General features: G+C 37.3%; 11 protein-coding genes and 1 non-coding gene across 12 annotated transcripts; 5 read left to right on the top strand and 7 right to left on the bottom strand.

The window, feature by feature from the left end:
• Nucleotides 1-280: 280 nt before the first annotated feature.
• NCAS0G00550 (uncharacterized protein) lies at nucleotides 281-2,125 on the bottom strand (the record flags this gene model as incomplete). The annotated part of the gene is made up of 1 exon (XM_003677247.1): nucleotides 281-2,125. The coding sequence occupies one exon, from the start codon at nucleotides 2,123-2,125 to the stop codon at nucleotides 281-283; it is 1,845 nt and encodes a 614-aa protein (XP_003677295.1).
• A 466-nt stretch (nucleotides 2,126-2,591) lies between these two features.
• On the bottom strand, nucleotides 2,592-3,500 carry NCAS0G00540 (uncharacterized protein; the record flags this gene model as incomplete). Its single annotated transcript, XM_003677246.1, has 1 exon — nucleotides 2,592-3,500. One exon carries the CDS (start codon nucleotides 3,498-3,500, stop codon nucleotides 2,592-2,594), a length of 909 nt encoding a protein of 302 aa, XP_003677294.1.
• Nucleotides 3,501-4,270: 770 nt separating this feature from the next.
• On the bottom strand, nucleotides 4,271-6,970 carry ASE1 (Ase1p; the record flags this gene model as incomplete). Its single annotated transcript, XM_003677245.1, has 1 exon — nucleotides 4,271-6,970. One exon carries the CDS (start codon nucleotides 6,968-6,970, stop codon nucleotides 4,271-4,273), a length of 2,700 nt encoding a protein of 899 aa, XP_003677293.1.
• Nucleotides 6,971-7,380: 410 nt separating this feature from the next.
• On the top strand, nucleotides 7,381-7,477 carry NCAS0Gtrna14K. Its single transcript has 2 exons — nucleotides 7,381-7,418; nucleotides 7,441-7,477. It is a non-coding gene; the product is annotated as a tRNA-Lys (tRNA).
• Nucleotides 7,478-7,747: 270 nt separating this feature from the next.
• Nucleotides 7,748-8,200, top strand: AIM29 (Aim29p; the record flags this gene model as incomplete). Its single annotated transcript, XM_003677244.1, has 1 exon — nucleotides 7,748-8,200. One exon carries the CDS (start codon nucleotides 7,748-7,750, stop codon nucleotides 8,198-8,200), a length of 453 nt encoding a protein of 150 aa, XP_003677292.1.
• A 24-nt stretch (nucleotides 8,201-8,224) lies between these two features.
• LPL1 (putative hydrolase) lies at nucleotides 8,225-9,640 on the bottom strand (the record flags this gene model as incomplete). The annotated part of the gene is made up of 1 exon (XM_003677243.1): nucleotides 8,225-9,640. The coding sequence occupies one exon, from the start codon at nucleotides 9,638-9,640 to the stop codon at nucleotides 8,225-8,227; it is 1,416 nt and encodes a 471-aa protein (XP_003677291.1).
• Nucleotides 9,641-9,819: 179 nt separating this feature from the next.
• Nucleotides 9,820-10,557, bottom strand: SLD7 (Sld7p; the record flags this gene model as incomplete). The annotated part of the gene is made up of 1 exon (XM_003677242.1): nucleotides 9,820-10,557. One exon carries the CDS (start codon nucleotides 10,555-10,557, stop codon nucleotides 9,820-9,822), a length of 738 nt encoding a protein of 245 aa, XP_003677290.1.
• Nucleotides 10,558-10,787: 230 nt separating this feature from the next.
• Nucleotides 10,788-11,831, top strand: NCAS0G00490 (casein kinase II subunit alpha/alpha'; the record flags this gene model as incomplete). The annotated part of the gene is made up of 1 exon (XM_003677241.1): nucleotides 10,788-11,831. The coding sequence occupies one exon, from the start codon at nucleotides 10,788-10,790 to the stop codon at nucleotides 11,829-11,831; it is 1,044 nt and encodes a 347-aa protein (XP_003677289.1).
• Nucleotides 11,832-11,900: 69 nt separating this feature from the next.
• Nucleotides 11,901-12,797, bottom strand: NCAS0G00480 (uncharacterized protein; the record flags this gene model as incomplete). Its single annotated transcript, XM_003677240.1, has 1 exon — nucleotides 11,901-12,797. One exon carries the CDS (start codon nucleotides 12,795-12,797, stop codon nucleotides 11,901-11,903), a length of 897 nt encoding a protein of 298 aa, XP_003677288.1.
• An 834-nt stretch (nucleotides 12,798-13,631) lies between these two features.
• On the top strand, nucleotides 13,632-14,582 carry CYT1 (ubiquinol--cytochrome-c reductase catalytic subunit CYT1; the record flags this gene model as incomplete). Its single annotated transcript, XM_003677239.1, has 1 exon — nucleotides 13,632-14,582. The coding sequence occupies one exon, from the start codon at nucleotides 13,632-13,634 to the stop codon at nucleotides 14,580-14,582; it is 951 nt and encodes a 316-aa protein (XP_003677287.1).
• Nucleotides 14,583-14,778: 196 nt separating this feature from the next.
• Nucleotides 14,779-16,233, top strand: MSA1 (Msa1p; the record flags this gene model as incomplete). Its single annotated transcript, XM_003677238.1, has 1 exon — nucleotides 14,779-16,233. One exon carries the CDS (start codon nucleotides 14,779-14,781, stop codon nucleotides 16,231-16,233), a length of 1,455 nt encoding a protein of 484 aa, XP_003677286.1.
• Nucleotides 16,234-16,290: 57 nt separating this feature from the next.
• On the bottom strand, nucleotides 16,291-18,003 carry ALG8 (dolichyl-P-Glc:Glc1Man(9)GlcNAc(2)-PP-dolichol alpha-1,3-glucosyltransferase; the record flags this gene model as incomplete). Its single annotated transcript, XM_003677237.1, has 1 exon — nucleotides 16,291-18,003. The coding sequence occupies one exon, from the start codon at nucleotides 18,001-18,003 to the stop codon at nucleotides 16,291-16,293; it is 1,713 nt and encodes a 570-aa protein (XP_003677285.1).
• Nucleotides 18,004-18,131: the final 128 nt, after the last annotated feature.

The following is an 18,131-nucleotide window of genomic DNA, read 5'->3' as shown; positions in this document are numbered from 1 at the left end:
GTTTGGATGAATAAATAGGGTGTTTTAAGTGTATGATAAATGGAATTACCATGGGTGGCAAATCCAGTGGCGTCCTTTTATATTTTTTGGTTACCATTTTCATTCCCCAAAGATTAAACGCCCCTGTCTGTCCGCGCTCGGATCATTTCAAAGAGGTGAAAACTTGCTGTTACGCTATTTATTAGTCATGGGCCGCACCACCTTTGATAAGTGGGATCCCTATCCTATATGCCGTGTATTGAGTGTGTCAACTAACTAGTTATATATACATACGCAGATGTCACGTGGATGATGTCTTTATTGTCGACTTGAGTATGCTTGGCGTCGTGGGCGTTGCCGTTTCACAATGTTCTTCTTCTTCTTCTTCATCGTCATCTTCATCTTCATCATCATCATCATCATCATCATCATCGTCGTCGTCGTCGTCGTCGTCATCATCGTCATCGTCATCATCGTCGTCGTCTTCATCATCATCTTCGTCTTCGTCTTCATCTTCATCTTCATCATCGTCTTTCTTCCCTTTATCATCCTTCTCCTCCTCTTGATGCTTTGGATATCCTCCAAGCTTCATCACAATCTTGTCTACAATTTCATTGGCGTCCATCATGCCCCCAAGACCAATCTCACCATTAATATCCATGACTTTCTCAGATGGCTTGAAAACAGTAATCCATGGCATCTCGTCCTTAATAATATTCAGCTGCTTCTTGGTCATCATAGTATTAAAGGTACTACTAACCATCGATGGAGCCAAAAATATAGGATAACTTGGATTCCAGGCTCTAATGACACTAGTTAACAAATTATCACAAAGTCCCACTGAAATCTTAGATAACGTATTCGCAGATAATGGCGCCACCACTAATATATCAGCCCAACGACGTAATTCAATGTGTAACACGGGATCCGTTCTTTGTCTCCAGGCATCCCATTCATCTTGATCGGTCCAGAATTGAATATGTGGTGGTAACTCAATGGACGTTAGACAATTCGTATTGGTGTTGCTACTAGTACTACCATTACCACCTACAGTAGTATTGTTGGAGCCATTACATATACTTGGACTGGAATGACTGGATGCCTTGGAAGTAATCGACGTATCAGACAATATCCTGTGTACATCACCATTACTATTATTATTCCCATTAGCATGCGACATACTATTATTATGCTTCTTCATAAATCTTCGCGTGAAGAACTTGGTTGCAGCTTCAGTTAAGATCACTTGTATACTTATATTCTCCTTCCCATAAATCTCCTCTAATTTCTTAATGATTCCCTTAATCTTAAACACAGCAAGACACCCGGTAGCACCAAATAATACATGTAATTTCCCATCATCTTGTGGTAGTCTGGGATCCACATTCTTTACATTCTCTCTTTTCGGTATCAAATTGGGCGCAATATCTTGAATCTGCGTTTGCGCAGGTACCACAGTAACGTTCTCCTCCATGACAGATTCCAATAACGTCGGTTCACTCAATCGTGACACAATCGATGGTTCTCTCTCTATACCACCTCCACTAGAACCTGTATGTAACGAGACTGATGGTCGAGGACTAGAACTATTGGATCTGGATCTCGGCGTATGAAGTGAATCCTCCACAATGAAATGAGGATGCTCTTTCCCCTTTTTCTGCGATGCTGATTCCGGTTCAGATGTCTCCAAATTAATAGCACCACTCAATACATTGTTAATATTTACACTCCCACCACCATTAACGGAATCCATGGACGATGAAAGTATCGAGGAAGGGCTATATATGACTCCGGGCCCCTCATTTGGGTCCAAGGGAAACTTTGTATTGATTTTGCTCAGCTTGGCCCCAGGACCAATAACATCATCCTTTATATTGTTTGGAGTCACGGCTTTACCCGTAATGGAGGAAGCAAACTTGGGGTCACTAAACGTGACGGTGGGGATTCTCTTTAAGCCAGGTTCAGGAGTGTTATTGACCACGGCCCCCGAAGTCCCACTAGCGTTCATGATAGACTTGGTTTGCGATCCCGTGGGGCTTACCGATTGTTTGGACGACGACGAGACCATTATAGACGTTAGATCCGGTGCCGTGGAGGGTGTCTTCGCTTGTGGCTCCACCATGTCCTTTCTTTGATGTGCTTCCATTTTTCGTCTGTTACAGTGATCTTAGATGGCTGGAATTGAGCAAGAGTGATTCAATAGATAACTTGTAGTCAAATGCACTGAATTTTTCCCCTTTATGACGAGAAAAGTGGATAAGGAAAACGTCAAGAGCAAATGCAAGCTGGGAAACTACGTAGTATTTTCAGGAACAAGAATATGGCATGTTTGTCCCATTCAAGGATGGATCGACCCATTGATTCATTGATTGATGGATGGGGGATGATAGTGTGATCTCACCGATGGATCGATGGATCCTCGAGATTTCCAGATGCTCCAAAATTTTTCACCGACTCAAAATTTTTCAGAAAAACTCGTCCATTTCGTCGTTGCCCACGGATTGGACGTCACAGTAATATGCTCACATTGAATAATCAATAATGAAATACATGTTTATATTAGTCTACCTACTTAGGTTCTATTCAATGGTACTAAAATATTACAATCCGCCTTAGATGCGGAGGGTTACTGGTTCATCAACGGTATTTTTAATTGTCGTAGTGATCCATACAGTAGAATTAATCGTCATTGGAGAATCCGTGGTAAACATGGTGGAGGTGAAAGGTTCCCACACGGTGGTGGTAACTGTACGCATCCTCAACACTGGAAATAATGATGTTGCTGTGGCGGTTATTGTCTGACCACTGGCACCGATTTTTGGAGAGAAGGAAATAAGACCTGTGACAGTGGTATTTTCATAAACGAATGTGGTGTTATAGACAGCAGGTTGTGAGTATGCTGGTGGAATAACAGAGGTGGTAGTCTGAGTGGCTGGTAATCCGTTCATATTTGTGGAAATAAAAGAGATAACTTCAGAAACAGTAGAAGCACCATCAGCAATAGTTGTGGTGTATGCTGATGGTAAAGAAAATGGTGGTGGAATAGTGGAAGTAGTAGTTTGTGTAGCTGGTAATCCGTTAACATTTGTGGAAATAAAAGAAATAACTTCAGAAACAGTAGAAGCACCCTCAACAACTGTAGTGGTGTATGCAGTTGGTAAAGAAAAGGGTGACACATAAGTACGTTCAACACTTGCCACAGCTTGTTCTAATTGCTCACTTACTCTCACGGTGTACATTGGCATTGGTTGAACCATTGCAGAAAATTCCGATAAATTAATATCAGTATATGTTGCTTGTTTGTTGGTTTCATATATTTCTTGGTAACTGTATAACATTGCACCAAGTGATGGGGCATTCATATAAATATAAGAAACGTAGGATATTTCATTATTGGTGAAATCACTCAACAAGATATTCATTTCAGCATCAAGTATTGACTGGTCTAAATCTGGATCATTAGCCCTAACCAAGCTAGAAACAAAGAGGGTTAGCAACAATGTTAGGATTGTAAATTGCATGTTCTATTGAATGTAATTGTGGTTCCTTAAATCTGTTACGCTGAATGAAAGTCGGAAATGCGAAATGCCAAGTATTCCTCTTGAATGTCAGTTGATGAAAATGAATCTGAATTTTTATATCTTTTACTGAACATTCCAAAAGAGAAGACCTTGACTAATAGGGTTTTCTTGTTCTCGTACAATTCTCAGTTGCGTGAAAGCGGCAAATGCTTGCCGTAGGTGAGAATTTTGGACGCCATTCAGTTATTCATGATCTTTACATTGTGTAGTAGACAAAGTCTGGACCTGTCACCTCCCACATTCAACAGTACGACCATTACCTAAGTGGTAAGTACATGCATTTGACTGGAGATCCGTTTACTGTCTTTTTTCAAAAATGTGTTCCTGCGCGTTTAGAGTCCTGCTGGATAATACAGAGAACAACTGAGAGATTATCTCAATACGAAATTGAACGAAGAATAACCAAGAAAAGCCAACTGACCCCCCTGAAATGCTGCAGAAGAGAAAAGCTGCCCTATTTAAATAGTTGAAGAGGAACCTGCGTGGATAACTTTTATATGGATCACTTACAATTGCCCGTAGAGCTAACTATAGAAATTTTTTGTTGGTATTCCATATTCGTGAACCGGAGCTGAGGCTTCTGAAAATGCGGTCAATCCTGAAATTAAGATAATTATTAAATATTAATGTTCTTTAAATGGGAATATATATTAATTGGTGAATACGTGTGTGTGTGTGTGTGTGTGTGTGTGTGTAATGCAATGAGACTTTCAAACTCGATCATTTAATTTGGCTAATTGCTCTGTTTTCCAGTCTTGGAAACACTTATCAGTTTCCTCATCATCCATAATACTAGTGTCTTCAAATGGGTTGTCCAAGTCAGTTTGTTGAACGTTCAGTCTAAACTTACCTTCTGGGGACAGCGACAGTTTGTAAATGCTATGGTCTGGCTCCTTGTAGGGACTACTAAATCTTGAATTTAACTCCATTCTCCCTGGTGTTGCTTCTACTATAATATTATTGTTCATGTTCATGTTAATATTTTCTTTTTCAAGAGGGAGAATTGTTGAAGCTTCAGTCAGGTTAGACTTCGATTTGGTTAACTGAGGGATATGACTTTTTTTGTTTAAATCAATTGGGAATAATCTCGTTGGACGAATAGTATTGGAGAGTACCGCAGTAGATTTGTAATCTAACATCGGAGAAGAGGAAAGACCAGAATATGTGATTGATCTTGTTAGTTTTGGAGTTTCTGCTAGTTGTCTTTTACTTATATTTGTGGGTGGTAATAATCTTGTTTGCCCTAATTGTTGAGTTGATGATATTCTTGATCCTTGAATCGAACGAGTGGAAGAAGAATTTGTGGGATCACTCGTTACTCTGGTTGGATTCTTTCCATTGGGTGTCTTCTGCGTATAACGATGATCAACGGTAATTTCCGAGAATTTGGAATGCATTGGAAGGGAATTCATCTTGTCATTTTTTTTCTGAATTTTATAAGGTGATGGATTTCTCTTCGGGAGCTCCTTACGAACGCTTGATCTAATAGAAGTTCCATTATTAGCCACCCGACTTCGTGGATATTTCTTGACTAATTCTTGTTCCTCACGTTCAATAACTTTAGACAACGCTTCTCCATTTATTTGAAATGGCTTAGCAAACATCTCTTCTGCTTCATTTAATTTCATCTTTAAATCACGAATGACTCTTGGAAAATGTCTGGTAACTCTCTTTCTTGTTCTTTCCTCTTTTAACAAAATTTTATGGGAGTTCCTAGATAGTAATCTGGATGAATCCTTTGAACTATTCTCTAAGAAAATTTTATCAGCTTGTAAGGATTGAAATTCCTTTATTAAATTTAAAACTGGAGCATATATTTTCAGTTTTGCTTCTAAGTCCTTAATTTCTTCTTCACACCTTTCTAGCAAAATTTCATCGTCTTGAAGAGAGTTAGATTGTTGTTTCATTTTTTGGAAGATCACAATAAATTCATTTTTTTCTTCATTTGATAACTGTAACGTCGTCCATATTTCTTCAATTTTTTGCCATGCATCTTCAATCAAATTTTTAATTAATTTTTTCTTCATGACTTGTAATTTATCTAATTCATTCATAATATTAGTTAAAGTTGTTCTGGAAAGATTGATATTCTTCGACATGAATGTATCAATGTACGATTGGGGAATTTTTAATTTTGACCAAAGCTGTTGACATTTCTCTAAAAGTCTGTTTTTCTCATTGTTTCTTTCGTTATAATTTAGTTGATACTGTTGCAATATTTTTTCTAATTTCCCTATAAGCGTGTCTTTTACAGGGAGAAGTTTTTCAAAATTATCATTCTCTAGATTCATATAATCAAAGGTCAATTGCTTAGTTTGTGGATCAACTTCTTCAAATAACTCATTAACTATCTGATATATATTTTCTGTTATTTCCTTTATTTTTCGTAGTTTATTCTTATATTCCTTTTTATGTCTAATAATCAATAAAGAAATTTCATTTGTTTTGTTTTCCGAAACAATTTCAAAATATTTGTTTTCAAGTAGATATTCTTTATTTTGTCGTATTATTTGAGAAACTTTTTCAAAATCATTAACTGATGAAGTCAATTTGGATTCGATATTTTCTAGTCTTTCAATGGAAGGAATCTGAAAAAACTCTTCTGTATTATGATTTTGCTCTGTCCTCACATTATCATTAACAGAAATATATTTTTGTAATGTTAATGAATTTTGCAGGAGGCAGACCAGCTGAGGGATGTATTTGTTGTATATATATTTCCGTGCTTGAATTAGGGAATTCTTCATTCCCAATAAAGACAGTGGTTTCTTGGGAGACAATGGGACCGTCTTACTCTCTTGTATCAGAATGGCGTTCCTGATGTATAAGTCCGGTATTGTATTGATTCCGCTTGGGTCCTGTAGTATTACCAATATTCTATTTAAAATTTCTTGTTCATTATCATTGTTTTTGGACAAATTCTCCATCTCCAATTCAGCCTCATCATAGAAAGTCTTTATTGAATCTGAAAGTGCATTAAATATCAGTTTTTCTTTATGAATAATTTCAGAGTTGGAATAACCAATATTTTGATAAACTACATTCAAATTCTCCAGTAACTTCTGCAGTTGCTTACCAATTAAATTGAATTTCTCTCTATAGATACCATCAAGTTTAAAGCCATTTGGATTTGGTTCTTCTTCCCTTAATGAAATTCCCTTTAATGGAGAATCCAATTCTTTTAATCTTATGGGAGTCAACGCCATATAATCTTTACTGGGGCTCGTAATTTGCGAGGTATTAGTGACGGAAGATATGATAAATTTATTTTTAAGAGGCGTCATGGTATCTGATCCCACGCTACTGTTATTTGTTTTCATATCTGTGCTAGAATTCACCGATTGAGAATCCTGGGGTTCAGTTGTGCTTTTCAGTAGAAGGGCAGTTGTGGTAGAGGATTCATCGTTCATATTGAAGTTCTGAAAAAAAAAAGTTCTTCTTCTGATTCAGTGATTGTATCAAGGGTATTATAATTCCTAGGCTATTCGTTGACCCCTTTCCATGGAATAGTTAGTCCTTTTGTTCGTCCCTTGGCTTAACTTCATCCATCATTAATGTTCCAAGTTTCAAATTTTTATTTATTGTTTATTTTGTTGTGTTTACTTATTTCCCGATTGGGTAAATGGCGTCACAAAACACGCCGAGAATTTCGGGCCGAAATTCAACAATCAACTTTGCAAAATGTTCAGACAAATAAAAGCTTAATTGGGACGTGTAGAAGGGATCAAAAATTAACCTGATCCTGGTTTAATTTGATTCTGGAAATTCGTGTGGCAGCTGACCACACGAAGATGATAAACAATGGAAGGCAGAGAACTCATCCTTGTTAGCTCAGTTGGTAGAGCGTTCGGCTTTTAAGAAATTTGTCTTAAACCAAGGATACCGAAATGTCAGGGGTTCGAGCCCCCTATGAGGAGTTCTTTATTTTTTTTTGATTTCAATGCAGAATTCTTTTTGAGGGCTAACGTGATAGTTATGGGCCATGCAAGGGGATGAATCTAATGAGTTCGAATTTAGATTGCCCTTTGTACTGGCCTTTTGTCCAATTGTCTTGTCTTCTTGTTCAGCGAATTTAAACTTATGGATCGAGGAACTGGAAAAAATCAAATTCTTGTCAAGATGAGTAAAACTTTCAGCCACTTATACTGTACAATAGAATATACTTAATTAATATACCAGATACTATTATGTCCACTACCAATATCGACTATGATTTAGAGGAACCTTTGACCTCCAATGCAAGACCATTGTCCAACGTTACCCTTACCATAAGAGTTATCAAATCATTCCCATATAGAAATGTGAAGAATTTGATTCTTCAAGATTACAATTTGCAGACAAAGACAGGCTATGATTTATTACAAGATGTGTTACAACATATCAAGACGGATGGATCCTTTAGACCATTCCGTAACGTTAACTTCGATACAATGAAAATTTACACACATGCTCATGGGTCTAAGACTGTGAATTTAGTTATAAATTTCGATCACGATGATGACGATTGGGTTCTTGACGTTCAATCTAAGGATGGGAAGAAGCTTTGTGAGTATGACATTGAAAATGAAACTGAAATTTCATTATATAATCATGATGATTATGTGGAATTCAAGAAAAACCCAACTGAGAAATGGTTATGATTGTATTAAATAAACTATATATGATTAATGATCTAATAAATAATTTAATAATTGACCAGCAAATTCCAAACAGGCCAAACTCGTCTTTGGTGTACTCTCGTCTAAACCTCGTCTGGCAACCAAACTTCCATGTGCATTCACAGCTTTAATATACATTGGCACCCGTATCCATGATAAACTGGAAAGGTTTCTTAAAATAGTTTCCCTATGATTATCAAATGGTAACTTATGAAAGTTCTGTTTCCAATGACCTTGACCAATATTTGAGTATTTATCAATAAAATCGTTCCATGATGAATCATTCTCCACAGAACTGTCCATTTTGGATGCATTTATATCATTATCAGTAGCATTCTGAATTGAGTCTTCAAATACAGAGCCATAAACATCCGATACATAATCCTTTAAATCATCTCTCATTCTACTAGATTCATTTGATGCTAATTTCTCCTTAATCACACCTGATATTTTCCCTTGTGATATCAATTTACGATACCTACACGTAGCAGCATAACTATATATCGTCCCACAAATGTTTAATATTAACGCCAAGGGGAAAACTAAAATGGACGCCAAAATGAGAAATGACACCATAGACACCGTATGTTTCACCACTTTTTCCTGTTGTCTTAAAGGAGCATTAACAGATTTATCCAATCTTTCCAAATCCACGATTCTTGGAAGAATATTTGTATAATTTTCACCCGGAATGTTTTCTTCAAAATTATATTTGATATCATTCCCAGTGTCAATAAATGGATCACAATCAGTAATAAACGAAGTATAGAATGCCACCGTTCTGTCATTCTTCACATTAGCAAATACTATACGCCATTTAAATTTGCTTAGTGCATCCAAATATTTCCCTGAACTTAATTCTACCAGTTCTGTGTTCCTCATTATGAACATTTCCCTTCCACTGACACCGATAATGTTAGATCCAATCAACGTCAACATTGGATTCAAAAATGTCCTTAACATATTATTCAATGGGTTATAAAAATGGATGCCTAAATGAGGTGTAGCAAATGTGATAAATAATTGAGGTTCCATCCCCTTAAAAACTTTCATTTCATCTTCATCGTTGTTTTTATCAAACATGACACCTATTAAAAACCTAGCAATGAGACCACCCATTGAATAGCCCAATATACTCAACTTAGTAAACTTGAATTCAGGATGTAGCTGGATAAATTGGATTATTTCAATTAGGGCACGATACCCCACTACCTCCACACCATCAAATGTCTTAAACATAGCATTTTGTCTAGGCGAAAAGAAAACAAGTGGTAAACGGTCGGTATCATCTTGAATGCTATTCTTTAATGTCTCTTTGAGAGATTCCATATGTTTGTAATTACCCCAAAGTCCATGCAATAGGATGAAAAGGTGCGCGTCCTTTTGGTTAGAAACCAATGGTCTCTCTGCTGAAGAAGACATGAGTACTTGTTATAGTTCTTCTAATCTGGGACTGTACTCATTCACAATTGGATCAAGTCTATACCAATGAGGTGCCTTTTATATATAAATAACACTCAGCCCAGATATCGATTTTCCATTTTGTTAAAATCGAAATTTTCTTCCACGGAACATACCACCCAAATAATTTTATCAATCAATTAAGACTTGGTGAACAACTTTAACAACGTTTCCACAGTTTCTTGTAGCTCTTCAAAGGGAACCGTATCATGGTCGTCTCTGTGAGCAAACTCTGTGGCTTGAAAAGTCATCTTGTATAATTTATGGAACCCAGAGTTTGTATTTGGGACACCTCTCAGTCTTAGTCCACCAAGAATCAATTTGGTCACCACTTCATTGAAATGCACTTTCTTCTTTATGGAATCTGCATTTCTCCTTATGTTCAATTTACTTTCCTGTGATTGACGAATAGCAGTATCTATACCCTTTTTCTTATCATCGCCATCGTCATTTAACTTGTATTTCTCTCGTATTTGGGCATCGATATTCTCTTTAAGCTTAATGTTGAAACAAAACCATCGAACGTTGTTTTGATCCTTGTACATCACTATAAATTTATCATCGCCGTTCCCATCTGCAAGTTCAATAATGATACCACGATGGCGGTATCTTAATTTAGAATTGAAATATGCCAATGTTGTTGTGCTATTAGTAAAGCAAAAATTCTTCTCCTTCATGGTAGCAGGGAGCATGAGCCAAAGTGGTACTTTCCTTAAATCAATATAGCTGATGAACTCACCCTTTAAAGTAATTTCTTTCTCGCCCTGGTTGCCATTGTTCATTGTTTGTTCATCTCGCCAAAGTTGAACATCTCTCAATTTGATTCCATTATGCTTGAGTCCCAAACCTATTCTAAGGACTTGTACCTTTTCTAACATCCAAACAAATTAAATATATAATATATATATATATTTCAACTTTTCTCTTTTTCCTTATGGACCATTGTAAATTTCATCTGAGAATGATTGACAGATTGACAAATTTACCGTTACCATTTTCTTTCCATACTCCGCTGGAACATTAAATCTCGAATTTGTCTTGATTCGAAACAACCTTCTCATAGAGGGGAAACAACATCAACAAGAATATCGGGAACGAATTCTAAGCCATGAGGAGCCAACTAGGTGCTGATGTTTTATTACCCTCGACCACATTAAACCGTAAATCAAACAGAATTTATTCCATAGCTAAAGTTTACGCGAGTGAATGTGAAAGGCGACCACAACAATATTGGGATTATGAACAATGCTGTGAGATTGATTGGGGGACTTTGACTGACTACGAAATTATAAATAAGATTGGTAGGGGTAAATACTCCGAAGTCTTCCGAGGGAAACACATCTTGAATGATGTATCTTGTGTCATAAAAGTTTTGAAGCCTGTCAAACTGAGGAAGATTCATAGAGAATTGAAAATATTATGGAATCTTACTGGGGGGCCCAATATTGTAGAATTATTAGATGTGGTTCATGATGAAAAAACAAGGGTTCCTGCTTTCATATTTGAAGATGTAAAGAATGTGGATTTTAGAGAACTGTATCCCACGTTTAAATTATCAGATGTACAATATTATTTTAAACAACTATTAATTGCATTAAATTATGCTCATTCCATGGGTATTATGCATCGTGATGTCAAGCCACAAAATGTTATGATTGATCCTGTGCAACGGAAACTTCGATTAATTGATTGGGGGCTTGCTGAATTTTATCATCCAGGTGTTGATTATAATGTTCGTGTTGCATCACGTTATCATAAGGGACCGGAATTATTGACTGATTTAAATCAATATGATTACTCGCTAGATATGTGGAGTGTTGGTTGTATGATTGCTGCTATTATCTTTAAGAAGGAACCGTTCTTTAAAGGCGGATCGAATCCAGATCAATTGGTGAAGATTGCTAAAGTATTGGGTACTAAGCAATTGATAAATTATTTAGCTAGATATGGATTACATTTACCCAGTGAACATGATAATTTAATAAGAACATGGGCAAGGAAACCATGGTCACATTTCATCTCAATTGAAACACCGTTGGCCACACCTGAAGCGGTGGATCTAGTAGATAATTTATTGCGGTATGATCACCAGGAAAGGTTAACTGCGGAGGAGGCGATGAATCATCAATTCTTCCAGATGAGTTTGGAATAGGGGCTTTTGCCAGTTTGCTATTTTTGGTATTGCTTGTGTTAGAATATGTAGATTATTTATTAGTGATACTTAATAATGTATGATGGTGTTATTCGTTAAAAGTTCTTCTTGTTGTTGTTCGTGATGGTGATGGTGGTGGTGGTGGTGGTGATTATGGTGATGACGATGTTTTTTATGCGTATGATCTTTATAATTGACACTGAGTTCTTCTTGCATCGGTATGTCATTAATTATTGTATGTGATTCTAAGAAGTAACCTCTTGAGTCGATATCTCTTCTCAAGACGGTATTATCAAAAAGAACCTTCCTCTTCCTACGCTCCTGTATCGTTGTTGCACTCTTCACTTCAGCCTCCAGCATTTCACTATCATAATAATCATCATTATCATCATCATCAAAGATGGAAGAAGTTGTGGAGTCCCAAGAAGAAGCATACTCCAAACCCATATCCGATTGTGACCCTTCATCATCGGACCGTACTTCTAACTCTTGTACTTCCAAAATATCTTCAAACTTGTCACCAATTGTTGGTGTATACGAAGCCAATATCGTCTTTTGATTCATTAATGAACCTGGTGTTTGGTCTGAGGCGATGAAACCAGCCAAATCCGGACCATACAACACTGTCATATCAGTTTCTTTGTTCCAATCCAATTGCAAGGGGTTGCATTTACGATCATGCAAATTGAATTGATTTATGGACCACCGTCTCCATAGGGCATTATGAAGACGTGTTAAATAAATGGAATAATCTATGGGTTCCTCCATGGAACAACTGGGGAGACGTAGCAAGTTGTGTTTGCTCATCTTTGCCAGTAGAGAGCAAGAGAGGGGCACTCCCTGGAGGTAATGCGATGGTTTGAAATCGTAATTGAAGTAATCTATGGCTTCCTTTGTGTAGTTGGTCACGTTATCCAGTAACATTAAATTCTTAGGAGAGATGATTGTGTCGTCCAGGCTAGTCATGGTGAGTGAGTGAGTGTAGCGAAGGTGTATAACGGTTTTGGTGTAATTAAAGAATAAGAATCAGAAAAAAAGTGTGGAGGGAAATTGTTTGTGCTTAAATAACGAACTGGAGTTTGCAGTTACAGTTGGAGTATTGTTGCCTCGAGACCAGAAAAGTGAACGACTCCTCTTTGGCTGCGGGGGTTTCAGTGCGGGGCAAAAAGGGCCACGAGGGAGTTGTTCCGGTGGCACTTTTGGGGTTGTGCGCGTGTTTCTGGGCAGTTGTTCCGAAAGTGTGGGATGACACCGCCGGAAAAACTTCGCGTGTGGAGAAAAGCCCGCGAAAATCTCAGCACGTTTCGGAAAAACCTCCTTGCCACCAAAAAAGAAAGAAAAAAAAGTTGTTCCTGGGATGGATCGTGTTGTACGAATTGCCGATCACGTGCTGTCTTGTGTTTTGCTATGTGGGGTGTCTTCTTTCCCTTATTAGAGAGAGAACAATCATATTTGTATATGAACGGCACATAATAACAGAAGCTAGGCTAGACTTTCGTTTCTCAGTAGAGTGATACTTGATCTCTACGACACAACACCATATCCATATTCATATTCATATTCATTCACACTATATAATGGACCCATGTGTTACGTAAGCGGCTACACCGATAGCTGCGGTGTTACCCGGCTTTGCTTTCCCAGCCTTAGGCTGGCAGCCTATAAGCAGTGACCCCGGAATTTCCGTCGCATCCTCGATGATTGATTATAGTATATCTTAGTGTAGTTATACTACAACTTCATTGACTACTACTGTCTCTCTCCCACACTCAAACACACAACTACACGATCCCACCACCAATGTTCACTAACATCGCAAGGAACGCATCCAGGAGAGCCTTCTCCTGGACAGCAGCTACCGCTCCCTTGAAATCCTCCAACACACAAAGGTTCCTCACCACGGGGGCCATCCTAACAGGTTTAACCGCTTCCTCACTACTATATGCAGATTCATTGACCGCAGACGCAATGACTGCTGCCGAGCATGGTCTTCATCCACCTTCCTATGCCTGGTCACATAATGGACCCCTCGAAACTTTCGATCATGCATCTATAAGAAGAGGGTACCAAGTCTATAGAGAAGTATGTGCTGCATGTCATTCATTAGATAGAGTCGCATGGAGAACCATGGTAGGTGTATCACATACCGTCGATGAAGTCAAAGAAATGGCTGCAGAATTCGAATACGATGATGAACCAGATGAACAGGGGAACCCCAAGAAGAGAGCAGGAAAATTGGCTGATTATATCCCCGCACCATATCCAAATGAACAAGCCGCTAGAGCAGCTAATCAAGGTGCCCTACCACCTGATTTATCCTTGATCGTCAAGGCAAGACACGGTGGACCAGATTATTTATTCGCCTTGTTGACAGGATACCCTGAAGATCCACCAGAAGGTGTTGTGCTACCACCTGGTTCCAATTATAATCCTTATTTCCCCGGTGGTGCCATCGCTATGGCAAGAGTCCTTTTCGATGATTTGGTCGAGTATGAAGATGGAACCCCGGCAACAACTTCACAAATGGCAAAGGATGTTACCACATTCTTACAATGGGCCGCAGAACCGGAACATGATGAGAGGAAAAGATTGGGGTTGAAGGCAATCTTGATCTTATCATCCTTGTATTTATTATCCGTATGGGTCAAGAAATTTAAATGGGCGGGCATTAAGACTAGAAAATTCGTTTACAATCCACCAACAAAGAAACCACAATTTAAAACACCAACTTTCCCACCAAAGAAGAATTGATCACCTTCTATAATCTGTATATTCATATTTATTATCATTACAACTAACTATTATTTATATAAATTTCTTCACCAAAATTTCAAAATTCCGCCCCAGTGTCAAAAAAAAATACATGTCTTGATCCAGCATTTTAATATCCATTAACTACACTATCACTGGAAAATAACTAAACCAAAAACCAACCGTTCAACCCACTATGACTGCTCTGCCACCTCTAGAAAAGACCCCCAGAAAGAGGGGAAGACCACAAATTACAAAAGATTATCCAAATCCATTGGATAGTCCCATGGCACATTCATCATTGAGAGTCCAAAGGCAAGGCATTAAGGATTTTACTAAACCAACGATGAAAGTAAATCAAAATGCATCCTCCTCTTCCACCACCTCCTCCACTCACTCTAATCCAAGGAAAACATTAGCACAAAGAAAGGGCTCCATTATAAATATAAGAACTCCAACAAAGAGAAACTCCGTTTCTTCACCCTCGCCAAGAAAGAAACTAATGACCGCCAACAACATGGATACACCGATACATTCCAACTTAACGACCTCGTCACCACCAAATTCCATGCTCTTTTCCAATAATTTACAAAGTTCACCCTTTATAGATCTAAATTCATCACCACCCCCACCAGCAGCACCGCCACCACCATCGAAAAGTTTCAAAAAACATCTGCTCCCACCTGCTAAGAAGTTGAATAATAAATTCACGTTATCACTCTCAGTTGATGAGTCCGGTAAGGCAATAATAGCACCAGTAGCTCCAACTCCACGCTCACCTCCATGTTCCAGTGCACGTTCACCAGCACAATTCTCATCTCCCATATTCAGGGAACAACAACCACCACCAGTGATAACACCGAAAAGAGTATTATTTAATGAAAATAATGGTTACTACCCTCAAAATAAAGTAATGTATACCAAGACTCATCAATTACAAATGCAATTGCAATTACAACAACAAGAACAGAATCAGCATCAACAATACGTTTTCAAACTATTAAGTGGTGACCCTTTACTAATCACTGATGAACTCGAGACAAATTGGTCAGAAACCCCCAATGTAATCATACATCAAAATAATTCCAGTACTACAAATGGTAATGGATTAATACTCTCTCCTCAACGAAGAAGAAAATCTTCATATTATAATAACACACCACCTTCCATATTATCATTGACGAAAACAGCTGGCATGTTTAGTCCCCCCGATTATAATCAAGTAAAGACAAGGAGGCAAGTTCAAACTTCATCATCATCCCTGGAGGATCAAAATAATAAAATATCAAGATTAAGTGCACCACCATCCACTTCAGATTCAACTGGTTCCATGAGAAGAGGTCCACCTCCTACAACACCAACTCTAACAAATGAATCACTTTTTGAAAAATATTCTGCTGCAATAATTGAATGTACACCTTTAATTCAACAAACAATGAATGGATCTCTTAATAGTAATGGTAAATATATTCCCGCCACATCTTTAATACAATCACCAATGATACTTAACGAAAATAGTAATAATAATAATAATAATAATAATAATAATGAACTTAATGACCCAAGTAGAAGCAAAGATGATGCCAGAATGGCATTGAAACAACTAATCAATGAACGCAAAACTATAGAAAATACAACAACAAATCCTTGATTAATATCTATATATTATATAAATCTTATAAATTCATTCAATCATTCATTCATTCATTCATTCATTCGTCATCCACAGCGGCTCATCAAAATTATATAACCATGATAATCCGACCCAAGAACTAACAATACCAATGGAACAATAGAAACTATATGTCATTAATCCGAAAAATTCAAATTTTTGCAAAATGGCATATCTCCCTTTCAAAAGATTTAAAATTTGTACAGTAAACACCATGGGTAATAATGAAACAATATAGATTATTGCCAAACGATCAAAGAAGAAAATTCTCCTCTCTACACTAGATGATAATTTGGTAGTCTTTCTAAACGAGAAAAAATAAATGACACACCAAATATATGTGTAGAAACATTTAATTAAGAAATCTTGATTCTCGTACAGTAAGGGGAACAGTGAAACATAACCGGCAGAACTGGCTAACATGAAACTACTCAATAATCTTCTGTCGCAAACAACAAGGAAAGAAAATGGGATAATGACAAGCATAATTGCCTTTTCATGAACGTGCCAGCCAAATAAATATGAGGCCATACCACATAAAGTTAATGAACCAATAAATCTCTTAAATGATGGGTCAAATAATAATGGTATCACAGCAAGAAGTTGATAAAATAATGTGAGAATAAATGTTAATTTGGGGACAATTTGTGGTAGTACAATGAAATATACATCCTGTACTAAACCTTTCGTACCATTATTGTCTTCTGAAAGACGTTTTTGAATTTCTTTAATTGTGGCTGGGAAAAATGGAGCTGATATGAATCTAGTTGCTAAAGTATGAACATATGGTAACTTTAACATCAAAGTAGTTAAAACTTTATCAGTGAATGAATAAATAGCCCAAAAATTTGGAGCCCAATATGCATGAGTTAATCCTCTTGAAAAGGGGAACAATCTTGTCAATAATTGAGGCATATCAAAGATAAATGGACCAAAGCAAACTCCCACGATGGAAAGAACCACACCTGCCAATCTGAAAAGATTAGTCCATTGAACTAAACGAACCAAATCTTTGTAACTTTTGAATTGGAATCCCTTAACATTTAGTACATATGCTCTTAGAAGGAAAACAAAATAGCATGGTGCCAAATATAAGAAGATATGCTTAAAACATAAGGCAGTGGTGTAAAATACAGCACATAGAATATATCTCTTTTGCTTTGCAGCAACAATGGACGCAATTAATATGGAAAATAAAAACCCATTGTACTGGAAATGAATATGATCCACAATTAAAAAGCCTGGAGATAATATAATACTTGTAGCTACTATAAAACTTTGTGTTCTTTCCTTCACATTACTTGTATTGATAAACCATTGTAAAACTACAAATAAGAGGATTTCACTAGTTATTACACTTAATCTTTGAAATATCACAGTCGGTTCACCAAATTTACCAATTTCCACAATATCTAGGCATCCATCATCGCGAACTACTTGAGGAACAAATTGAGAAATGATCCATTCAAAATAAGCAAAAAATGGTGGATAATCCAATGTCCATTGAGATGTATGTTCATAATACCATTGTTTCAAAGGCAATTTATTGGTAACTGCCAACCAATTTCTATGCACATCGAAATCTGTGCTGTAGTAATCGGGGATCAACAACAACTTGAGGGCAAAGGAGCATACCCAAAAGTTCCACAGGGAATAACGACTGCTCGTAGTCCCTTCATTTTCTACCTCATCTGATTCAGTCAATGGGTTCGAGGATGCCTTGGAGTCCACAGTACCTGACTGTTTCATTATTGCTCTATCGGGGTGTGTCTCTTGACGTATATTGTTATTGTTTGTTGCTATTATGATCCTTTTCACAATTTCAATTTTTTTTCTACGTGATAAGGTGACTGTCAGTTATGGGCAAGCTCAGTACG

This window comes from Naumovozyma castellii, chromosome 7 (genome assembly GCF_000237345.1).
Source record: "Naumovozyma castellii chromosome 7, complete genome".
NCBI classification, from domain to species: domain Eukaryota; kingdom Fungi; phylum Ascomycota; class Saccharomycetes; order Saccharomycetales; family Saccharomycetaceae; genus Naumovozyma; species Naumovozyma castellii.
Note: the sequence above shows the minus strand (reverse complement) of the source record. Positions and strands in the feature narration are given on the sequence as shown.